Source organism: Corapipo altera, unplaced genomic scaffold (assembly GCF_003945725.1).
Source record: "Corapipo altera isolate COAL_440 unplaced genomic scaffold, ASM394572v1 326, whole genome shotgun sequence".
Taxonomy (NCBI): domain Eukaryota; kingdom Metazoa; phylum Chordata; class Aves; order Passeriformes; family Pipridae; genus Corapipo; species Corapipo altera.
This window is the reverse complement of record NW_020884945.1, coordinates 2,556,986-2,579,519: the sequence shown is the minus strand read 5'-3', so window position 1 is coordinate 2,579,519 and position 22,534 is coordinate 2,556,986. Positions and strand designations below refer to the sequence as shown.

The window sequence follows — 22,534 nt, the reverse complement described above, 5'->3', positions numbered from 1 at the left end:
CATCCCATCCCTGCTGTTCCTGCGTCCCTCCATCACCCCCCACAGCTCTGCCCTTGCCTTTCCCTGGGAGCCCTGGTTTTCTCCCTCTTTCCCCCCTGTGTTGGTCTCCATGAGACTTTGTTGCAGATATTATCTGACTGATCTGGAACAGAGACATTGAAAAGCAAAAATAGTACTGTGTGTTTGGAGCTTTCCAGGTTCATTGCAGGACAGGTCTTCATGTCAGTGTGGTTCACTGCAGTTCACCTTTACAGGGGGAAAACTGGATCAAAGGCTGCTCCCAGCAGTAGGAATTTATGGGATTAGATGCAACAGAAGCAGGTGAGATTTTCAAATGGCAGCTGCTCTGCAAAACCTTGCTTTAAATGCACAACACTGGCTGGTCCTTGCCCTGCTGGGTCACACATTAGCAATAAACAAATGGAGCTAATTTTAACTCCAGTGAACGTGAGTCTGACTTTCAGACACTGCAGAAGGAGCATCACCCAGAAATAACTTTGAACAACCAAAGTCAGAAGGCCTGGAAGTAGTTTGAGCTTGGAGTGCCAGCAAGGCAGGACTGGTGTTGGGACTTGGGCTGGGATTGTCACTGCAGGTGACTCCAGAACTCCAGACCATCCCATGGTTGTTATTTCTCTCTGAACACACCCTGTGTTTCTGTCTTCCTGCTGATTCCACAGATCCTGCAGCGTGTTTGGGGAGAGGCCCTGCCCTCACATGTGCAGCAGCAGAGGTGATTTCTGGGGTGGTGTTTGTGCCTGGCATGTTCTGATTCCCAGCAGGAGCTTTTAGAGCCACTGTGCCAGCTCAGGTTAGTAGCTGTTTAAAGCAAATCATATTTGATTGGTAAAATAGACTGACAGAGGCCTCTCAGACAAGTCAAACCTTCCCACTGTGGCCCTCGAAAGGAAACAATACCCTGGAACATAATTCCCAACATGGAAAGTCCTGCCAGCATTTGCTCTTGGGGCACTAATTAACCTCGGGGCTGATTGTCTGCTCCCGTCCCCTCCTGCAAAGCCAGCCCTGTAGTTCAGGCCACCTCCCCTTCCTGCTGCTCTGTTTGGTCCCAGAGAAGCAGCCAGGTGGGATGAGATGTCCAGGATGATGGCTCAGGGTGAGGAAGGGCAGGAATGGAACAGTGGCAGCGGGATGGTGTGGAGGCATCTTGACCTTGTATTCTGGAGACGAAGCTCTGCGAAGGGAAATGTTTGATCCTTCAAACATCTGGCTGTTGGTCAGAACTCCCCAGGCTTTGTGGCAGAATTAATGGCCTCAAAAAGTGAGAGGGGGCAGTTTAGATGGATATTGGGAAGAAATTCTTCCCTGGGAGGGTGGGGAGGCCCTGGCACAGGTTGCTCAGAGAAGCTGTGGCTGCCCCTGGATCCCTGGAAGTGTCCAAGGCCAGGTTGGATGGGGCTTGGAGCAACCTGGACTAGTGGGAGGTGTCCCTGACCATGGCAGGGGGTGCAATGAGATGAGCTTTAAGGTCCTTTCCAGTCCCTTCCCTCCCTGATCTGGTGCATTTATGGACCTGGTGTGGGGGTGTTCCTGCACTACCCCAGCAGGAGAGAGGAAGCCAGGAAAGGGAAGGATGAATTAATTACACAGCAGCATGTTTAATATTTGAATTGGTAATAATGAGCACGTTTAGTGGCTGTCAATTGTTCTGAAAGCTGCCAAATACAAATAACAAACAGACCACTGCAGTGCTTCCCACACTTCAACAATGTACTCAACTCTCTTCCCCCTTTATCTTTGTCAGAAACAGAGCAGTCTTCGGGAATTTTGTCCAAAAACTACTAAAAACTGGGTAAGATTATGAAAATCTGACTTTAGGACCTTTTTGTAGGAGAATCAGTTACCCCCTGCAGAGCTTTTCCGTGTAAGTGGAATGAGATCGGCTGGGCCTGCAGAGGTGGGCCATGACACCTGGGGAGGGGAGGGTGGCCAGCCCTGTGTCCTGCTGGGGTCCCCAAAAGGAACGGGGTGTGGAGGGAGAAGCAGGATTGCTGGGTGCCCTTCAGAGGCTGGGGTGGTGCCTGCTTCCCAAAGAAGATAAGAGTGAGCTGCTGGAGGTGGATCTGGAATGTGGGAGACAGTGGGAGTAGGAGCAGATGCTCCCCAAGCCCCACTTGGTGTGATCCCATGAGCTGGAATCAGCTTGGATGGGGAGTGAAACACAGGGGCCTTGAAGAGGGGAACTTATAAAACCCCAGGAGGAGGAGTTGGACCGAAGGGGCAAAGCTCAGGAAGGGTTTGTGAAGACCTTAAAATATCAGAGCCCCCACAGTATCACTTCAGGTACGCTGGCCCAGATTTATTGAGGGCAAATGCTTTTGGTACTTCCCTGAGAAGCATCCTCTGCACCTGCCCCAGCGCAGGGCACGGGCTGCACTGCAGGTTGGGTCAAATAAACCAGAACCACTCAGGTATTCCCAGCTGGGCCTTCTCTGGGGATTCCCAAGGCACAGGCAGTGTGAAGGAGGGGCAGAAGGGCAAGGATGGGGGTTGAGAGCTGCAGCTGGAGTCAGCAATGTCCCCAACATCCCCCCGGGTTCATCCCATTCTCCAGATGTTTGTATCTGGAGCGAAGCTGCTTTAGCAGAACATATTGGGTGAGGAATAGAGAGGTGGGAAGAGACATTTTCTGGGTTTTAAGGCCCAGAGCTGGAAGGGACAGGACAACAGGAGCTCCAGCTGGAAGGGACAGGACAACAGGAGCTCCAGCTGGAGTGACCCCGGGGCTGCTGCTGCCCACAGACCGTGGGCAGGGTGAGGGGGAGGGAAATGCAGCTGAAGCTGTTTGTTCTGGGCACCGCCGGGTGTAAACAGTGCAGAGAATAGCAGGGGGGTTCCAGCAGGAGCTGAGTAACTTTGTTAGTGATTAAGTGCCCTGATTAGCACTCTATTATTAAGTGCATTTGTTTCCTTCCCCGAGAAGCAGCCGGCATTTACTGCAACCAATCACCACGGGGCTGCCGGGAGAAAACGGGCTGTGGAGGGACGGGGCGGCTCAGGGGAGGGGAATCACATCTGGCAGTGCTGCTGTGCAGGACCAGCTGTGTCCAGGGGCAGTTGCGAGCAGAGGGTTGGTATCTTAGAGGTCTTTGTGGGCTAGACCCTCATCAAAGCCACAGGAAAGACGGCCAGGAACCTCACACTGATGACAACATGGATTTCAGACCTTGCGGGACCTCCTGGTCCCGACTCATCTGCATCCCCTACGATTTGGGTCTGATGCTCCTTTTAGTGGTGGGCCTTTTGAAATACTCTGGGTATTTTGGAAGCCTCAGCCCCACAGCTGTGTCTTTGCAGGTCATGGGGGCTCTGGGTGTTGATGGGGGGCTGTGGCAGGTGAGAATTCCCATCTCTGCATCCTGGACAGTCCCGGGGTGATGAAACCCATGTGAGTCTGACCCACATCTGTAGGTGCCCCTTCCCCATCATCTGGCCAAGCCAAGGTAAAACCCCTCAGTGCCAAAAGATTCCCTTGGGAAACTGCTCCAGGTCCCTTTGCTTCCCCCCTCACACCAGCAAAGCCTCAGCTCCTCCCCAGCAAGGGCTCAGGGAGCTGCACAAGACAACACGTGGGGGTGATGGGGAAAAGGGTTATTCTTGGTCATCCTTCCCAAGGCCTCTTTTTTTTTTCACTTTTTTAAATTTTTTTATGTTGAACTGTTCATTTTCAGATTTTGAGTCACAATATTTCTCCAAGCGAAAGGCCATGAGTTTGGAAAAAATCCAGTTTATTCCTTCAGAATTCTTTGCCATCATTTCAGCATAAAAGAACCAAACCAGGCTGGTACCTGGTGCTGATGGGGATGGAGAGACGGCCCTTGTGCCAAAGGTGCTCATCTCCTTTCAGAGCTTCCTGCCAGGTGCTCGGGGTGTCCCCTGAACGTGGGGACAAGAGTGGGTTGGTGAGGATCAGAGAGTGGGTTTTCAGGCCAAGAAGGGGCATTAAGGGATGTCTGAAGCCATCAGACAGAAATGGGAATATTTTTATTAACTTATCCCCAAGGTATAGTAAAGTGAAGAGTTGAACAGAGATTTTACCTTTGTCTGGTTTCTCGTGGTACAAAACTGACCATAAACACAGGGTTACATTTTTGGGCCCTTTCAGTTTGTTGAGCCTCAGACCCAACAGAAGAGCCAAGCTTTGCTTTAGCCGAAGTTTCCCATTTATCCCCCAATGGGAGGATGTGACTGGGTTTGGGAAAACCAATTTCTCTGCACTATTCCCGCACAGCTGGAGCCAAGTGCTTCGGGAGCAATGACTTGGGGCAGGAGGGTTCCCGGGAGAGCTGGAACCGCATTATCTTCCACTAAAAATACCTCCAACAGAGCATCAAACCTCTCTAAAACCAGTGGGAGGGAGCAGGATCCAGCCCGGGCTTTCCGGGGCCGTGGCTGTGGGTCACAGCTGGAGGGCAGGAACGGGAGCGACAGGAGACACGGCCTTCCTGGAGCAACAGCAGCAGAGAGGGGAGAAACCCCCGTGGGAAAGGGGCTGTGCTGGTAGGGAGTGGGAGCAAGAGCATCCTCTGTGTGGAAGTGCAAGAGATGGGGAGAACAGGAAGGGAAACCAGGAGGTTGGCAGGGGAGTGGGTTGATTTTTGGGTGGTCCCGCTCGTGGTTCTGAACATCTCAGTGGCTCCCACCGCCTGTCCATGGCTCTGAGATTCCCTGTGCTGGGAGGAGCCGTGGGTGTCCTGCGTGACTGGCAGGTGGCTCATCCCTCTTCAAGCACTGTCAGGATTTGTTCTGCTCTCTGAGGCTGCAAAGTGGCTCCTGAAGTTGGGGGTTTTTTTTATTTCCCAGGGAGGAAAGCAAATACTCACTTTTCCCTGCACCTTCCTGGCGTGTTCAGCCATTTGCTAGTTAGTCATGTTCCCAGGAAAAGCAAAGGCTGCATGATGGTGAGTGACAGCTCTGAGGAACTGGCACTAATTATATCCCAGCACTGAAAAAAATAACACACCAGGCTGGTGAATCCTGCTGGGAGAGAGCCGGATCCTCTGAGCGCTCCTGGGAGCAGCTGGGATGCCCCAAAGCCACCCTGTGGACCCACAGACCCCATCACCATGTCCTGGCTGTTCATGTCATGGAATCATCACAGGATCACAGAAAGGTTTGGGTTGAAAGGGGCCTTAAGCCCATCTCATTTCAAACCCCCTGCCATGGGCAGGGACACCTTCCACTAGCCCAGGTTGCTCCAAGCCCCATCCAGTCTGGCCTTGGACACTTTCAGGCATGGGAAGTCACCTTGCTGTGGGCTTCATCCCATCCATTTCTACCCTGATTTTCCTCCAAGCCTGCTAGGAGGTGTTTAGGCAGGTTTTTCTTCCAGCTGTGTGTCTTTGATAGATTCAAACTCCTGCTCCCCCTGCCAGGAGCCAACAATCCCTGAACTGGCACCAGCAGCTCTTGCTGTCCCACCACCAGTCCAATGGTGTCACCTCTTCCTCAGGTGCTGGGAGAAGCTGAGCTTTTGCTTTTTCCCCTCTTGCCCTCACTGCAGCATCACTTAGGGCTCTCTAGGAGCTGCCCCAGAGCCCTGATGAGTTGGGAGAGATGGTCTGTCCAAGGAGTGTCTGGCAGCTCTTATGTATTAACTCTCCTATTTATCCTACTGAGTGGGTTGCACTGCCCAGACACAGCCCTGCTCCCCTTGCCAGGGTGCCCGTGGTAGCCAAACACCCTGCTTTGGGGCCATTTCTCCCTCCTGCCGCCCGTGGCTGGGCAGCAGGGGCAAGGCCCAACACCCACCCCACTGCAGGGCACAGGAAAGGTGAGGCCTTGGCACTGGGACCGACACTGTGGGTGCTGGAGTTATGATGCCTGGAAAGATTTCAAGGATGAAAATGCTGTAACTAAGGGGGAAAATTACACCCCTGGTTTTGCCTGGCCATGTAAGTGCAGTGGCAGGGAGAAAGGTGCCCACAGGCAGCCCCATGGGGGGACACCCTGGGGTGCCTCTGCCGGGACTACCAGAAGGGCACGGGGATGTCTCTGAGCTCTGAGGGGGTGTCCAGCCCATGGGGGTGTTCCAAACCCAAAACAGCCCCGAAGGGCTGAGCCAGGCTGCTATGCTGGGACTCTGCCTGTGGCCCGGGCTGAAGGGGCAGCCATGGCCCCACATACCCTGGGTGCTCTGCAAACAACCCCTCTCTGCCACCCACTGCCCTCCCCTTCCCCACCCACCCCGGGGTGCCACTGATTAACCCACAGCCCCCATCCTGCCTGAGGGTGCTGGGATGGTCCCCGGCGGGCACAGGGGGCTCCCGAGGACCAGGATCGGGGCTCAGGTTGTTTTTCCCGTGGTACCAGCGGTGTTTTTCCTGGATGGGGTTTTGTTTTCTTAAAAAGCCAGGCAGTTATAAATAGCCGTGTGCCTGCTCGCCCGCGGTGTCCCGGCGCAGAGCCGACCTTCAGCTCCCGCCCCAGCGAGCTGCCTCTTGTGCTGTGCTATTAAAAGAACCTGTTTTGCCTCTTGTCTGTCTCAAGAAACACCTGATGGGGAAAGCAGGGGATTTTTTTCCTTGCTGGAATAGCCATCTGCCCACAGATCCCAAGGTGGATGATTTTGGATGGGATTTAATTAAACACCAGCCCATAATAACTGAGTTGCGTGGCCACGTAGCATCTCCGCCTTCCCGTCAGACAGAGTGGAATGTGGGTAAGGCTGTCCCCTCTGGGGTCGTGCACCTTGGGATGCAGGAACTCAACGGGACAGAATTTGAGGGTCAGGTTCTCGCTGAGGCAGGATCTGGGGAGCTGAGAGACAACAAGGTGGGATTTGAGAGAAAGGGACTCAGGAAAGCAGAATTTGGAATGCAGGGACCCAACAGGGCAGGACTGGGGGACTCGGGCACCCAGCGAGGGAGATTTGGGCACAGACACCCCATGAAGCAGGTGGGGAACTGTCCATCCCTTCGCCAAGGACAGCGGTTTGGGCTCTCCGGGGCAGTTTTAGCCATGGCATCCCTGGGGACAGCGCGGTCCGTGCAGGAGGAGCGCGGACACAGGGACGGCCCTGCCCCGGGCTCCATTACAGGATTCGTCCGCATCCCCCTCCCCGAGCTATCTGCCAATATTCCAGGGGCTTATACACAGTGCTTAGACAGTGCTTAGAGCAGAGAAGTGCCCACGGCCCTGGTTTCTGCAGGTGAGGCAGCGCACGGGCCCTGCACTCACCCTGCAGTGCTCGGGGGGGTCACACAGACCCCTGAGGCTGCCGCTGCTGGGGGTGCCCGGCGCTGCTGCCGGTGGCTCAGCCCTTGCTCTCTGCTCTCACCTCTGCAGCGGCTCCCACCCGCAGACATTGCACCTGCAAACAAAGAAATCGGGGGCTCTGGGCGGCAGCACAGCCTGGCACCAGCTGAGCCTCCTCCCAGATCCCTCCCGGGGCTCTGCTGGGTCAGAGGCAGCGATCGTGGGAGGGAAGGGCCGCCCCCGAGGGAAGGGCCGTCCCGAGTTTGCCCCTCATCCCCCCATCGGTTGGTGCAGGTGGGACGGGACATCACGGACAGGGAGATCTGGAGCCGGGAGAAGGGGAGCAGTGCCCATCCTGCTCCTGGGTTCTCACAGCCGGATCACAGCGGCAGCACCCCCGGGACGCTGAGCACGGAGCCCCGTGTGAGTCCTGGTGAAGCTCCGCGCACGCTGCAGCTCCTCAGCACACACTTGCTGGCCCCACCAGCCTGGGTACGAACAAGCAGAGAGGCTGAGAGCTTGGGATCCAGCGAGGGTAGAGAGCCCAGCAAACTCCCCCGCAGTGTTGGGGCACCCTGCCCAAGGCTGGAGCCAGAGCCACCACGGACCAGCCTGCTGAGGGTGACAGCAAAACGTGGGTGCCTGTGCTGGTCCCTGTGGTGCACCCAGGGGTGGGATGGGTCAGGCAGAGGATGGAGCCGCATCTCTGCACCTCTGGGGCTGTCACCTCACCGGATGTGTTTTGGCCCCATTGCACCTCCTCTGGTGACAGCCACTCCCCCCGACATCCCTGTGCCTGGAGCTGCTCCGGACCAGCTGTGTTACAGGTTTGCTTGCATGGGGGAGAACCGTGGGACACACAGAGTGGGAACAGAGGTAATTCTGCTAATTCCACCTCCAAGGACATGGTATTGCCAGCATAAGGAACTCCCAAAATGCTTAAGGAGTTTGTGAGATTGGGCTCCTTGGACAGCACAGAGACGGTGGGAGAGAACCTTCCCCAGTGCTGCTCATGCCAGCAGAGCACCCAAACCCATGCTCTTCTGCAATGCCCCCAGCACTGCCCGCCACAGAGGTTTGGACCTCTCCCGCTGCCATCTTCTTATTTTTCCCCCCTTTTATTTTTCGCGGGGGATGCTCCTCTCTGAAACCCAGAGCTTCTGGGAGCCTATGAAGGAGCTCTTCAAACCCCGCTCATGCAGGAGGGAACAAATGCAAACACTTTTGCAGAGCACAGCTGAAGGCTGGAGGTTTCTCCTCTCTCTCCCCCCCATCACGAAGAGGCACCCAATTCTCCTGATCCAGAGGAAGAAGTGTGAGTGGGCAAACTGCATCCCTGTCAGGAGCAGCAGAGCTAAATATAGCACATTCACACAAAGCCTGAGCGCTGTGGTGGAACGGCATCAATGAACATTGGAGGTAATTAGTGGTTCCCTAATGAAGAGCTGGGAAAGCAGAGGGTGTCCCAGGGGAGAGCAGCATCTCTGCTGAGCAGCATGCAGGGGGTGGGAGGGTCTGCAGGGTGGGCCTGGTAGAATTCCTCCACTGTGTCCCCGTAGAAGTGGCCGGAGTCTCATCTGGGTCCGAATCAGGGAGTCAACCCCCCAGTTTGGCAGAGAGAGGGGAAGGGGAAGCAAAGGGCAAAGGGAGTGCACAGGCAGCCCTGGGAGGTGCCTGACTGCAGGATGGGGGATCTTGCATCACCCCCAGGGTGATGAAACCCAGGGGGGATAAAGGCCTGCAATCATTGAGCCGGGAGGAGGTGGGTCATGGTGGCCTTGGTGACTGACCTTGTTGACCTGGTGGCCTCATTTCCCAGGGTGCCAAACAGCCACAGCTCCCCCAGCACTGCCCACATCTCACCTTTGCAATCAGGGCGCTGGGTCAGATGCAAAGGGATCAGCCCTGACACCCCCAGGAGCCACATTTTCCTGGGAGATGGAGAAAAGGCTTGAGGAGGGATGGGGTGAATGAGCCCGTGGTGGGGAGCTCAGCAGTGTCTCCTCCCATCACCCCAAAGCCCCCATAGCCCCTGCAGCTCCCAGTTCCCTGTGGGACCCAAACACGACATCAAGCACTGCACTCAACCCGATCCCTCCCTGTTCCTGCCACCTCCCAGCCCCAGGTTCCAGAACGTCCCCTGCTCAGGACCCGCCTGGGCAGCCCTGCAGCCAGGATGCCAAACTGTGTCACACAGTCAGTGCAGAGGGGACTTTGGCCTGGAATGGTCTGGGGTTGTGTTTTCCCCATCACAGGTGGTGCTGAGGGCAATGAAAGGATCCTCTCCCCTCTCTGCCATCCCTATAGCAACCAGAGCCTCTTCCTGTTAAACAAGTGACTCATCAGACACGATTGCACTGATAGCAGGAGCGATGGTTGTGACTTCGAGCTCTGACAAGAGAGCTGACCTTTTGGGAGAAAAAAAATTAAAAACAACCCAACAGGGAATTAGCTCAAAACTGGATGGGAAGGTGCAGTCCTGTGTCTCACCTTCCCCACACTGTCATCATCCACCCCAAACCCTTCAAATCTGGCAATTTTAAAGTATTTAAAGGGTCTTGTCTTCTCTCACTGCTACTTTCCCCACGCCCTCTGCCCAGTGCCTTTCTGCCATAAATTCATCCGTGGGGGTCTCGGGGGGATGATGTTTCTCAGCCCAGTGACCTCCAGCATTGCTGCGGGGAGAGGCACAGCACAGCCCTGGGGTGAAACCCCCAGGCAGAGGGAAATCCTCTGGGAACAGACAACTTTCTTGGTTCAAACCCCATCCTGGAGGATGAAGAAGGCATATTGCCCGTATATTTAACAGCTCTCTCCTCTGACTGGGTATTCAAACTCCTGGAAAAGTCTCTTGTGTCCTGGGGGAATCTCCCCCTGCTGAGGTGCAGCTCTGGTCAGTGGTGCTGAAGGAGAAAATGAAATGCCCAAAGGGAGAAAAAAACCTCCCATACACCCCAAGTTCAGGTGTGTACGGCTCAGGCTGAAGGTTGGGACGAGCCCCAGGTTTCTGGCAGGCCCAGCTCTTGGCTTCACCTGCTTGCCTTAACTCAAGTAGATTTTTTTTCTGAGCCAAACACTTGCTTTATACAAATTATTCCATTTACCAGCAAGCGGCTGTGACCTTTTCTGGTGATGTCACCATGTGTGAGACCAGGGCTCTGCATCCCGGCAATGTCATCCCCAGCATAATTCCAGGGAATGTGCCTGTGCTCAGGAGGGGAGCCCGGGCTGTGACTCCACACAGGATCCTGTTTAAATGTCAGAAGCCCGAGCTAAAATCAATAAATAGAGAGGACTGACTGTGCTTGGGCAAGGGGGTGTCAAGCTGCCTTGTGCTTGACTTCAAAGCTGAGACTTGTTCCCTGGGTTTTATGGAACCAGCTTCCTTCCTGCCCAGTGGGGAAGGAACTGGGGAGGTTGGAGGGCCTTTCAGTGCTGCTGCAGGGGGCTTTCCCTGCTGGGTGGGAGGGCTGCCTCCTGCTCCCCATGGGCCACTTCACCAGGAGGGATCAGCACGGGAGTTTAGCACTTGGAATGAAAAATCCACCCCCACCAGCACATGGTGGCTGCAGGTTTCTGTCGGTGCTGATGTATCATCGGCTCCAGGGCAGTCAGTGGCTTTCCTGGACACACCTGGGACCCTCCTGGTCCTCAGAGCTGCATCTCTGCCGTGGCTCCAGTGTCACAGTGCTCCCAGTGCTCCTCTGGAATGGCTTACTCCAAGCCTGGTTTTGGAAATCTCATGTTGGTGGCAGCAGGTGGCAGGGACACAGCAGGGAGGGATGGTTGCCCAGCACTGACCTGAAAAAAGACTCTAGGTTTTGTATTTTTGAAGGATCTTTCTTATTTTTCCCCCATCCAATCTTGTAGAAAACCTTTTTTACCTCCATGCCACATCAGGTAAATTAGGTTATTGTTAATTATTAATTATCACACTCATTTGCCCTAATATTTTGCCTCTTATCCTGCACACTCCCAGTGTTCCCTATGGCTTGATGAATGGCAGTGTAGGGAAACACTGTCACTCCTGATGAGGCAGCAGCCAGAGCAGCACATACAGCCTGGGAGAAGGAGCAAAACATGGTGCAAAAGCCCTTTATTTTGGAAAAAACCACTCTTCCCAGAAGCCCTGTTCTCCAGAGCCAGGGTGACATATGGTGACACGGTGTGTGCCAGCAAAGGTGCTTCAGAACGTGTTCTTCTGGCTCAGGAAAGCAGCAGAGCTTAAGGATTGGAGCAAAATCATCCATGTGGGAATGATATCACTGGTGAAAGGAGGAAAAATCCTCCCTCTGCTTTGTCCTGAGTGTTTGTTAGGTGGGAATCAGGAGGAGAAGTCAGAGTGAGCCTTCAAATCACCCAGGGCTTCTCCTTCCCTCCTGGCACAGCTGTGGGTCCTGTCTCCGTGCAGGTCCCCCTAAATGGGCAAAGTTCCCAGCAGCTGGATCTCTAATGGCAACAGGGCAGTGAGACACAGTGTCCCCACTGTCCCCAGGCAGGAGAGCTCATTTTGGGGTAGGAAGCTGTTCCCTGGAGCTGGAAAAGCCGACGATCCACCCGTAGCTCTCCAAGAGGTAACTCAGGGTTGCAGTGGTGCTGCTGCAGGTGGGATGGCAGAGGTCACTCTTGCAAGCCAGGTCCTCAAAGGGGCCCATTCCACCTACCTGGAGAGACCTTTTTCACCCTAATCAGCTGGTTTTCAACAGACGTGGAGGATTTTATCAGCCAGACTCCTGCCTGCCATCCTCCAACTCCACCATGAGCACCTCAAACACCCAAACCCACCATGGAGCTCCAGTACTTCCCACCAGGCTGGGATGCTGGACCCCAGCACCAGGAGAAGTCCTCTCTTTCCGGTGGCAGCAGTGAGAAAATGCCCTCATTTCCACCAAGAATTGTGCAAAGCCTTGGAATGTAGGACTCTCTGCGCTCCCGGTGGCGCGCGGCCCCCGACAGCCCCGATTTGGGGAGGCTGGCGGGTGCAGTGCACTTGTTTGCCACTCTGATTAGTCAGCACTGCTAATTATAGCTGTGCTTTTCCTTCTTAGAGCTCTTCAAACACCATTGGAGTTACAGGGAACAACGGAGGCACTGGAATAAGGCTGGATCCGCTCACTGCAGAAACGGTGCCGGGATAAATATGGGGGTGAACATTCCAGCAGAGCGACTTTGAGCCCCTCCAGGGGGTCTCAAGGCAACAAGCTCATAGGTCTGTCACACAGGAGTGGGAGCTTGGGTGGGAAAAGCTCATGTGATGCTGGAATGTGACGACATTTCCCCAAGGAAAAGATTTAAAGCCAATTTTAGTACTTTTAGAGGTAAAAATGATGGAGAATTGGTGAGCTCTGCACCACCCATTGAACAGCAGCCCTTGTGCAAGCTTTGGTTCCCAGCGGGCTCTGCCTGGGACAGCCAAGTCATTACTGATTGCCACCCTGTTTTTAACTTGCCACCCCCTTGTTTTAACCAAAAAAGCACAATTCCTAAGGCAGGAGGAGAGCCAGGTCAAGCCCTGCTGTGGGCTGGCAGGACCCACATCCCTGCAGGGCAGTGCCAAAGGAAGATCCTGTGTCTTGTTCATCACTGAGCTTTACCCAGGGGCCGAAAGCCAAGGAGGGAGATGAGGAATGAAGATGGAAGACGACAAGGGAAAACCTTCTCTGTGCTGAATGGCCTTCCCAGGTGAGGCTGGTGGCCTCTTGCTCTGTAATTATGGTGTCAGGCCTAGGCTGGTGTCTTTGATTAGCTTTGACTTTTGCTCCTTGCTATTGAGTCTAATTTGAATACAGATAAAGCACATTTAACATATTGTCAGAATGGTGTTGCAGGTACCCAGGGAGCTCAGAACCTTAAAAAGTAAAGTCTCAAACATTGAAAATACTGTGTACAGTGGCTTATTCTCACAGACACAATGGGGCAGCTCTGGGGGCAGCGTGTCTTGGTTTAAAAGGGGTCAGATAATGCCATTTTTGTCACTTGTAAACCTCAAACCTCTTGGGGTACCCCAGTGACACAATTTCCCCTTTCAGACAGACAGACAGATGTGCCAGCCCCGTGCAGCAGCCACGTCCTGGCAGCCCCTCTGCTCTCTGTGTCCACCACAGGCACCAGCACTGCTGGGAGGGTCTAAGGACATCCTAAAACAACTCTCAGCTCATGGGGCAATACTCTGGAACACAGCTGGGTAGGCAGCACATGGGATGGTCTATGCCCCCCTAACTCTGGGGCCAAAGGCAGAGGAGGATGGGGATGTGTTGGCACAGTCCTGAGACCTCTTCCAGCCCGTTTTGCCACCCAGGCCCTCCCTGGGGATGCAGAGTTCACAGACCAGCTCCGGGCTGGAAGGCCCAGGAGCCTCAGGGCCACGATGCCCGGGTGTGGGGCTGCCTGGGGCACTGGGGCACCAGCAGCACTTCACCTACTGGGGTCAGTTCCCTGCAGGACCCAGGCAGAGCCTGGGCTACAGCACAGGAGGAGGAAAAGCTTCTGCCAGTGCTTCCTATGTGCTCCCTTGCACCTGGGGGGAGCCCCACCACTGGGATGAGTGCATGGAAAGGGGGCACGTCCAGAACACAGCGGGAAAATACCTGCTGGGGACTCAGGAAAAATATCCTGGGATTGTGCCAAACTTGTGGTGGGGTGTCAGGGGGAACAACTGAAGGTGGAGAAGGGATGTGTGGGGTCACCAGGGCCACTATGGAAGAGGTGGGTGTTTGGGAGCATTTCTGCAAGAGAGGCTGGAAAGGGGTGGGATGCTGGAGGGAGCAGGAGCTCCAAGGCAATTCCAGTGAGCCCGTGCGATTTGGGGTCAGCTGAGACCCACCGGGGGGTGTGTCTGTGCAAGAGGCACAGACAGATGAGAGGATCCAAGGGGCAGACTGGGGTAACTGGGTGTCCGAGGGCACTCGCTGGTGGGACGCGCCGTGTGTCTGCAGTGCCCGCCCCGCTCAGCCTCGGTGCCGGCGGGGCCCGGGGCTGCTGCAGCCTCCCCTCGGTCAGGTAGGGCACGTGGCAGCCACTGGCTGGGGCAGCGGGGACATCCCTGCTCAGCCCGGCGGCTGCTCGTGGCCCATCAGCTGAGACCACCCGCACTCATCTCAGCCTGAGGCCCCCAGGGGGGCTCGGACCCCACGGGCGGCACATCCCCTCTGCCGCAGCGGCTCCATCCAGCCCGGCTCCTGCACCCACCTCCTGGCAGATGCCGCTGTCGATGGGAGTCAGGCAGAACTCCTCACCCGCCTCCCCTTTCACGGGCGGTGCGTAATTACCGGGAGCGGGAGCGAATTCATTCAGCTCCTCGCTCGGTTCCCTCCGCCCCTCCTGGTGCCGCTCCTGTCACTCGCACGCACCGCTCGGTCACGCGCCCGGCGGCCCCAGGTAGATGACGATTCAGGTCCCCTGGGATGGGGCCTGGCCTAATTAAGAACCCAGATGCTCCAAACTGGGGCGGTTGGGTTCCGCCAAAATCACTGATATCACCTAAATATCTTTGAACATCGGGAGCTGGAAATCCTTCCCAGCACTGAGCTCGCTGCACTGCACAGCTACAGCCTGGAACAGAGAGGGAGATGAAAGAGTGGAGCTGGAGTGTTATGAAACCAATAGGAAAGGAGGGAGAAGGTGTAGCTGAAATCCCGTGGATCCAGGAGCTGAGCATTCCTGCTTTGATGATTCTGCTCCCGACCTGAATCATGGAGCCACTTATGGCTGGAAAAAGAACAGTGCCTTTGAGATTTGTTCCCTTCCGGGCTGATCCTTTCCCAAATAGTCAGGAAGGAAGCTTTGGGAATGAATGAGTGGGTGGGTGCTGTGGTGGGGGACAGACCCCCAGCCCTTGGGCAGGTGTCCCCTCACAGGGGGGCAGGAGCAGGGCTGGGCAGCCCACAGGAAGCTCCTAGGTGTGGATCCTCCTCATCCCAGCTTTCCGCTGGCTGGAGGGAAGCCTCTGTGGGGCGAAGGCTCTGGGGTGCGATGTCTCCCCAGAGGAGGGATGCAACTGCCCAGCCTGGACCCCCGAGCCCCTCCAGCTGCCGTCTCCTGGGGGCACAGGAAGGCTGGCAGTGCCGTCCCTGGACATCGTCCTTGAAGAGCGGGGCATCGGAGCCGCGCCACGCCGTGTCACCCCCTCCTTTCCCATCCCCGCGTCCCTCGGCACAGGCGGTAAAAATAAACCCTGCGAGGCGCCGGGGCCTGGCTCCAGCCCAAAACTGCATCCGCAGGGCGCGGGTGCAGCGGGCCCCGACCTTGGGGAGGTGTGTCGGGGTGGCGGGAGGAGAGCTCATGAATGAACGATCGGCGGGGCGGGTGCGCGCACCCCCCTCGTGCCTGCGGGTGTGGATGTGGAGCAGGGAGCCAGCCTTGTTGTTATTCTGATCACAGCGGCTCTGATTCACAGACTTGGATCATGAATATAAGTGAAGACTTTGACGTCAGAGTTGAGATTTATCAGCAGATCCAATGGGGCAGGAATATTAAGTGCAAGTCGATGCCAGCTCTCTGCCAACGCTATTAGCGATGCTCACCGAGGAATGAGGCTTCGCACCAAGGGCTGGAAGGACTGGGAAGGAAAAAAATAAAAACGTGGGGGGAACAAGCTGATCCTCGTGCATTAAAACCAGGTAAAACAACAACCTCCGGCGTCGCGGCTGCATGCGGGATGGGGCGATGGTGGCGGCGGGGGACGGCAGCGGCTAGGGGCGAGCCCCCCCGACCTTCACACCTCAGCTGCCCACCCTGGGAGGGGGGATTTGCTCTGCCGAGCAGGGCAGGATGTTGCAGCCGGCTGGGAGCATCTTGCACCAGCCTTTTCCAAAGCAGGGGAAGGGAGGGAGGAAGGAGAAAGTTAATGCAGGCTGTCCCTTGCCGCTGCCTTCTCCTTCCATCGGCGGCTCCGCATACAGGCGCTGGCCTATTAATAGTGTTTATTTTTACTCACTGCACGCAAAAAAGAAAGGGCTGCGGGAGGGGCTGGGGGGGCTGCGCTATAAATAGGTAGCAAAGGTGGCCGTGCCCCGGGGAGGGGAGGAGGAGGAGGAGGGGGCGGCCAGTTCTTCACCGGGTGCGCAGCGGTTGCGGACCCTGCGTGGAGTCGAGCGCACGGAGGAGGATGCGGGCAGCGGGGCGATGAGTTGTGCTCGGCCTCAGCCCGGCGGGAGGAGCGGGTGACAGCGAGAGAGAGTGACCAGGGGTGCGTGTGGCGGGGGGGGACGGCGAAGGCTGGGCCGGGGATGTTTGCGGGAGGTTGGATCCCAGGAAAGCTGCAGTGGGGCCGGGGGGAGGCGGGCGGGGATGCGGCGGGCGGAGGCGGCCGGTGCGGGATGCGGGGTGGGGTGTCCCTGGGCCGGGCTCTCCGGAGCCCGGTGTGGGGCTCCGGGGGGGGGGTCCCGGGGCTTGGGGCGGGGCACGGTGCGGGGGTCTCCGGGGCGCGGGGCGGGCTCGGTGAGGGGCTCCCCGGGCTCGGTGAGAGGCTCCCCGGGTTCGGTGTGGCTCTCAGCACGGGGGTCCCCGGCTCAGTGCGGGGGTCGGCGGCTCTCCCCGGGCTCAGTGCGGGGCTCGCCGGGCTCGGTGCGGGGCTCGGGGCTCTCCCCGATGCCGGTGCCTCCCCTGACCTCCCCTCTCGCTCTCTCCCCAGCGATGCTGCACGGCCCCGCCGCCATGGGGGAGCCGTGGCCGCCGCAGCCGCAGCAGCAGCGGCTCCCGGGCCCCGGGAACGCCTCGGAGCCCCCCGCCTGGCCCTCGGCGGCGGGCGGGCCGGGCACGGCGGCGCCGGGCGGCGGCGGGGCCGCGGGGTCCGTGAGCCCCTGGGACATCGCGCTGTGCGCCACGGGCACGGCGGTGGCGGGCGAGAACGCGCTGGTGCTCGCCGTGCTGTTCTACACGCCGAGCCTGCGGGCACCCATGTTCCTGCTGATCGGCAGCCTGGCGCTGGCCGACCTGCTGGCCGGGCTGGGGCTGGTGGCCAACTTCGCCGTGCGGTACCTGCTGCGGCCGCCCAGCGAGGCGGCGGAGCTGGCGGCCGCGGGGCTGCTGCTCGCCGCCTTCTCCGCCTCCGTCTGCAGCCTCCTGGCCATCACCGTGGACCGCTACCTGTCGCTATACAACGCGCTCACCTACCACAGCGAGCGCACGCTGGGCTTCACCTGCGCCATGGTGCTGCTGATGTGGCTACTGTGCCTGGGCGTGGGGCTGCTGCCCCTCCTGGGCTGGAACTGCCTGCGGGACCAGAGCGCCTGCAGCATCCTGCGGCCCGTCACCAAGGACAACGCGGCCGTGCTGGCCGTCACCTTCCTCCTCCTCTTCGCCCTCATGATGCAGCTCTACCTGCAGATCTGCAAGATCGCCTTCCGGCACGCCCAGCAGATCGCCGTGCAGCACCAGTTCATCGCCACGGCGCAGGCCACCTCCACCCGCAAAGGGCTCTCCACGCTCTCGCTCATCCTCGGCACCTTTGCCCTGTGCTGGATCCCCTTCGCCATCTACTCCCTGGTGGCCGATTCCAGTTACCCCGCGGTCTACACCTACTCCCTGGCGCTGCCTGCCACCTGCAACTCCCTCATCAACCCCATCATTTACGCCTTCAGAAACCCAGACATCCAGAAGTCGCTCTGGCTGGCCTGCTGCGGGTGCATCCCCTCCACGTTCTCCTCCAGACCAAGGACATCCAGCGACGTGTGAGGACTGAGCACGGAGCCAGAGGTGCTCCCTTGCTCTCCTCCTCCTTCTCTTTTTCCCCTCTGTCGTTATCGTTTCCTACCGGGAGGGACCTCCCCGATCAGCACATCTCGTTCCATGGAAAGATGGCCAAAAAGAGAAAAAAAGAAAAAGGGAAAAAGAAGGGGGAAAGAAAGAGAGAGAGTAGAATGATAATGGTTTCCTTTAGAAATGTTATTTTCTTACGCATTTTATTTTTTATTTAAAAACACAAAACACCAAAAAAAAAAAAAAAAGAAAGAAAGAAAGAATGAAAAGGAAAGAAAAAGGATCCTCATACGGTGGCGTTTATCTGCTCTCGGGGTAAGGAGCCAGGCGGGTGGTCCCACGCCTCGGGGCACATCCCACGGGAAGGCCACAGGAGCGGGCGGGGCAGGTGTCACGTACCCCCCGGCGGGGCTGGTCCCCACGCGTGGGGTTGTTACGCGGGGCGCCCACTCCCCTGAAATCAGGTCTTGCGATGCTATGCAATAACGGGGGGGGCGTTCAGCACCGCGGGGGGGACAGCTCCGGCCGGGGGGCGGGCTGAGGGGACCCGCGGGGGGCACGGGGCCTCTCTGTGTCTGTGTCGTTTGTGAAGCACTTCGAGAACCTGCGGGGCAAAAGGTTCTTTAGGTTTGGGTTGTTTGGGCTGTCGCAGGGATGGAAGTACCCAGGGAATCCATTCCGTCCTTCCCCCCCCACAAAGGTGACTGGGGCAGGGGGACGGCTGATGGTGTGTGGGTGGGGAGGGTGCACCCCAAAGTCTAGGAGGCCAAGGAAGGGCTCTCCTGTCCAACTGGGGCTGTGGAGTGATGCTCTCCTCCCTCTGCACTCCCTTCCACACCAGTCGTTTACACGGGGAGGGATTTTGATCCAAAGAGGGGTCCAGGCTTGCTGGGGTCCCCGAGAGGGAAACCTTGTAATCACACACGTTATTCCTGATGCTGCCGATTTAACTCGCTTCGTTAGAGAAGCAACGGGCCCCTCCCATTCCTCTACTGTCTGATGTGCTTTGTGGTGTTAGTGAGACAGATTAAGTGTCCTTTACCTTGTGCTTTCTTTTGGCCGGGCAGTGGAAGTGCATTCACTTACAGAGCAGGAAACGAAGCAACGCTCACGGGATGGTAGGGCCCGGGTGGAGCAGCCAGGGTGGCTCAGGGCACAGGCAGGGGGTGCTGCTCCAGGGCCTGGCATGGGAATAACTCTGGAGAACCCTCACCAGCTGAGCCTGGTATCCCAAACATTCTGCTTTCCTTTAGAGAAATTGTTGTGGTGTTGGACAGGGACTTTGGACTAGGGCCTGGAGGGACAGGACACAGGGAATGGCTTCCCACTGCCAGAGGGCAGGGTTAGATGGGAGACTGGGGAGGAGTTCCTCCCTGTGAGGGTGGGCAGGCCCTGGCACAGGTTGCCCAGAGAAGCTGTGGCTGCCCCACCCCTGGAAGTGCCCAAGGCCAGGTTGGACGGGGCTTGGAGCAACCTGGGCTAGTGGAAGAAATGTCCTTGCTTTGTGTGTCTGCAGTGGGTACAAAGGCACTTTATGGCTGGGTACAGACAGACCCAAGTGTATTATCTCCCTGGATCTGTGCAATGACTCTCTTGCTCCTTGGAGCTTAGTGCACATGAGAAAGCTGTGAATCTCCAAAGTGTGCCTGGAGCTTGGACTTACTGTCTGCCTTTGAAAGGTGGCCACACTCTCAGTTTTTTGTTTTTGTGGTTTTGGTTTTTTTTCATTTCCTTTCTCTTTTAAATACCTTGGGCAAGGGGCAGTAGGCACAATATTGAATCAATGTAAGCTTTAAAGTAAATAGATTAATTTAACAAAGAGTAATATTTATACAAACACTCTGCTAATTTTATTTCTTCTGGTTTCAGAAGTGCAGCCAGGTCCCTGCAGATCCTCAATGCGAAAAACTTAATAGCTTAAACCATTTTTGAAACATTGTGAACATTTTGAAATGATTTTATACAACCACCCTATCTAGGAGATGGAATTTGTTTCTCTGGGCAACTCATTTTGTGTCTCTGGGTGAAATGTAGTTTAACTAATCAGCTCTAGAGAACCTTTAGCATGAAAAACAGTTGCATTCTCTTGGCTTTCCAGTAATCCCCTTATTGCTGAAGAGCTTGATTTTAACAATTTTTTTTTAGTTGTATACTTGAAACTTGTCTCAGTTTGAAGGATCCATTGACAAACTTTGCCAAAGTCAAATAAGAATCAATGGAAAATAATTCACACACACACACACACACCCTCCATGTCTCTCCACAGCAATAGGTGAAGGATTTGGGAAGTGAGAGCTAAAGCTGAGCACACAGTTCCTGCCAGACAGCTGAGGTCAAGAGCAGGTGGGAATGTCTTCACTGAGACCCAGGGTACTCACCCAAACGCCTCTACAGCAACTTTGTCACACTCTGCTGCCTGAATTCTGGTCCTTGCGTGAAGGAGACACTGATTCTGCTGCTCTGACCCAGCTCAAGATGTGGCACAAGTATATTCTCTGTGCTCAGAGTTGGTGTAAAATCACAATCTAATTTTTTCTCAAGTGGTGGTTTAGTTTCACTCTTTGAGATGTCCATGGAAGTTGTTAAAAACACTTGCTAGGTTTCAGGAAAAGTCTCAAGAATTCTCCTCTAAAAACTGTTTTGTTAAATTGGCATTTCTGCAGTCTTTCCCCTAAGTAAAAATAAATGTATTTTCTGGGTCTTTTATTTTCCTTTGCTGTTTTTTCTCTCCTTTCTTTTTAATCAGTGGAAAGGAGGGAAAACAAGGAGAAGTGAGGCAGAAGGTAAAGAAGTTTAGGTTCACCTGCCATGCAATGTGTTGTGGAAATCTCTGACATTTTTACTGCACCTTTGCTTTGGCACTTTGTTTTTGGCTTGGTTTTGTTCTGTCTTTGTTTTTCATTAAGAAAATCTTCTACTGGGAAAGTTTCAAGTGACAATGTTGGACATCAGTGAGGATGCTGGATGTTGGATCCTCCTTATATTGGACATGAGGAGGCCTGGCTTAAAACCTTAAAATCTTTAGGAAGTTAGTGGTGCTGTGAGCAGAGTGGGAATGCCCTGTGTTTGGGATGCTTCAGTATTGGCTTTGGGACATGTTTAGGATGAAATACTGGGCCTGACTTTAGATGAGTTGCCATAAAAAAGGAGCAGCTCCCATGAATCAGTGGTATCACATGTGGATGAGGCAACAATGATAAGGAAGCACTGGAAAACAAAATGAGTTTTCCAGCTGGTTTTCAGTCCAGTGAATCATCTGTGGATTCCCTGTGGATCCAAAACATATTCCAGTGTGGTGAAAAGAGCCAAGCAGCCCCTATCTACCTGCTGGGTTCGGTGAGATCACAGAGCAACTGGAGTGTCCCATTGCTCTCCACTTCCTGGTATCGGATGTGTTGGCAGGGTTAGGCTGGATTCCCTTGTCACTGGAAAAGCTGAGATCTATAAAAACCATTGTGCCATTCAGATGATCCAGGGGGACAGTGGTAGTTCTGTAAAGCACAAGGTCTTTGCTGGTTGGAAATTTGCAGGTGTCCTTTGATTTTCACAGAGCCTCCATGGCCACTCTGGGTGGGAACTGGACCTGCCTGGAGAGGGCTGCTTGGTGTTTAACTGGGGAGACCTCTGTGTCCTCACCCTGGCACAGACCTTGCCATTGTACCTTCAAATATTGACTTTTGCAAATTGCATTTGATAGAAGATGAAGGATCAGAGCTTGACCCTGCTTAGATTCATGTCACTGCTGGACTCTACAGGAGCTGGTGTAGATCCACAGCAGCAGAAACAGCAGAAAACTGGTCCTGAGGTGTGAGGAAAATTGATACCTTAGATATCTAACCAGCCCCAAGCCAATGGCAGAGATCAGTGTAGCCAGGAAATGAATCCACTGCTTATTTGGGTGATTTATTTACAGGTTTCTGTGTGCCTTTGGCTTTTCCACCATGACTTGGTGGCCAGCAGAATGCAGGTGTGAAGTGCTTTTGTCATTGGTGGTTGGCTGTTGAGGGGATGAAGAAAGAGTGAAGAGGAGAAAGAAAGAGAAAACATTCCTGGAATACACCGTGACAAGGGCAGGGCCACCCTTGGGTGGGGCAAAACCACAGCTCCATGAGTGCCCTGAGGTTTGTGGAGATGTGCCAAGGGTAGGTGTGAACTTGTGCATTTACAACAAGCCCTTGTTGTCACAGCATGTTTCAACTGAGAAATAAAAAAACAAAACAAAACAAAACAAAATCCCCCCAGTAGAATGTACAGGCTCTACCAACAAAGCTGCATGGTCTTATTTGGGTTTTGTTTTCCATTTTGGTCAGTTTGGTACTCTGAGCAGTGAAAACATCTCTCTTTAGCCAACTTTGTATCAGCAACCAGCAGGAAACATCTCAAGGGTCTCTCTCCTGATGTGGCAGCCCCAACTGGTTCATGTCAAAGAGTTTGAATTGAACTTTGAATGAAACTCCAAGAAACCATTACTGTTCTCAGTAGGTGATGACGTACCTCTTTCTTGTAGAAGCATCAAATTTGGGGTGAGGAGGTCTTTTTAAAAAGCCATTGATCCTGGTAATCACTTGTGTTGGTGTGTTCTGACCAGCATCGAGGACTCATGTCATTGTTACTGGTG

At 55.3% G+C, this 22,534-nt stretch overlaps 1 protein-coding gene across 2 annotated transcripts; it reads left to right on the top strand.

Moving 5' to 3' along the window:
* The first annotated feature begins 710 nt into the window (after positions 1-710).
* On the top strand, positions 711-18,147 carry LOC113956181 (G-protein coupled receptor 12-like). Of its 2 annotated transcripts, XM_027662429.1 has the most exons (3): positions 711-811; positions 15,614-15,836; positions 16,850-18,147. In XM_027662429.1, exon 3 carries the CDS (start codon positions 16,852-16,854, stop codon positions 17,890-17,892), a length of 1,041 nt encoding a protein of 346 aa, XP_027518230.1. In that variant the 5' UTR covers positions 711-811; positions 15,614-15,836; positions 16,850-16,851; the 3' UTR covers positions 17,893-18,147. The 2 variants fall into 2 exon arrangements, with proteins under 2 accessions (XP_027518230.1, XP_027518229.1); XM_027662428.1 differs by lacking the exon at positions 711-811 and having other exon boundaries at positions 15,580-15,836.
* The last annotated feature ends 4,387 nt before the right edge of the window (positions 18,148-22,534 follow it).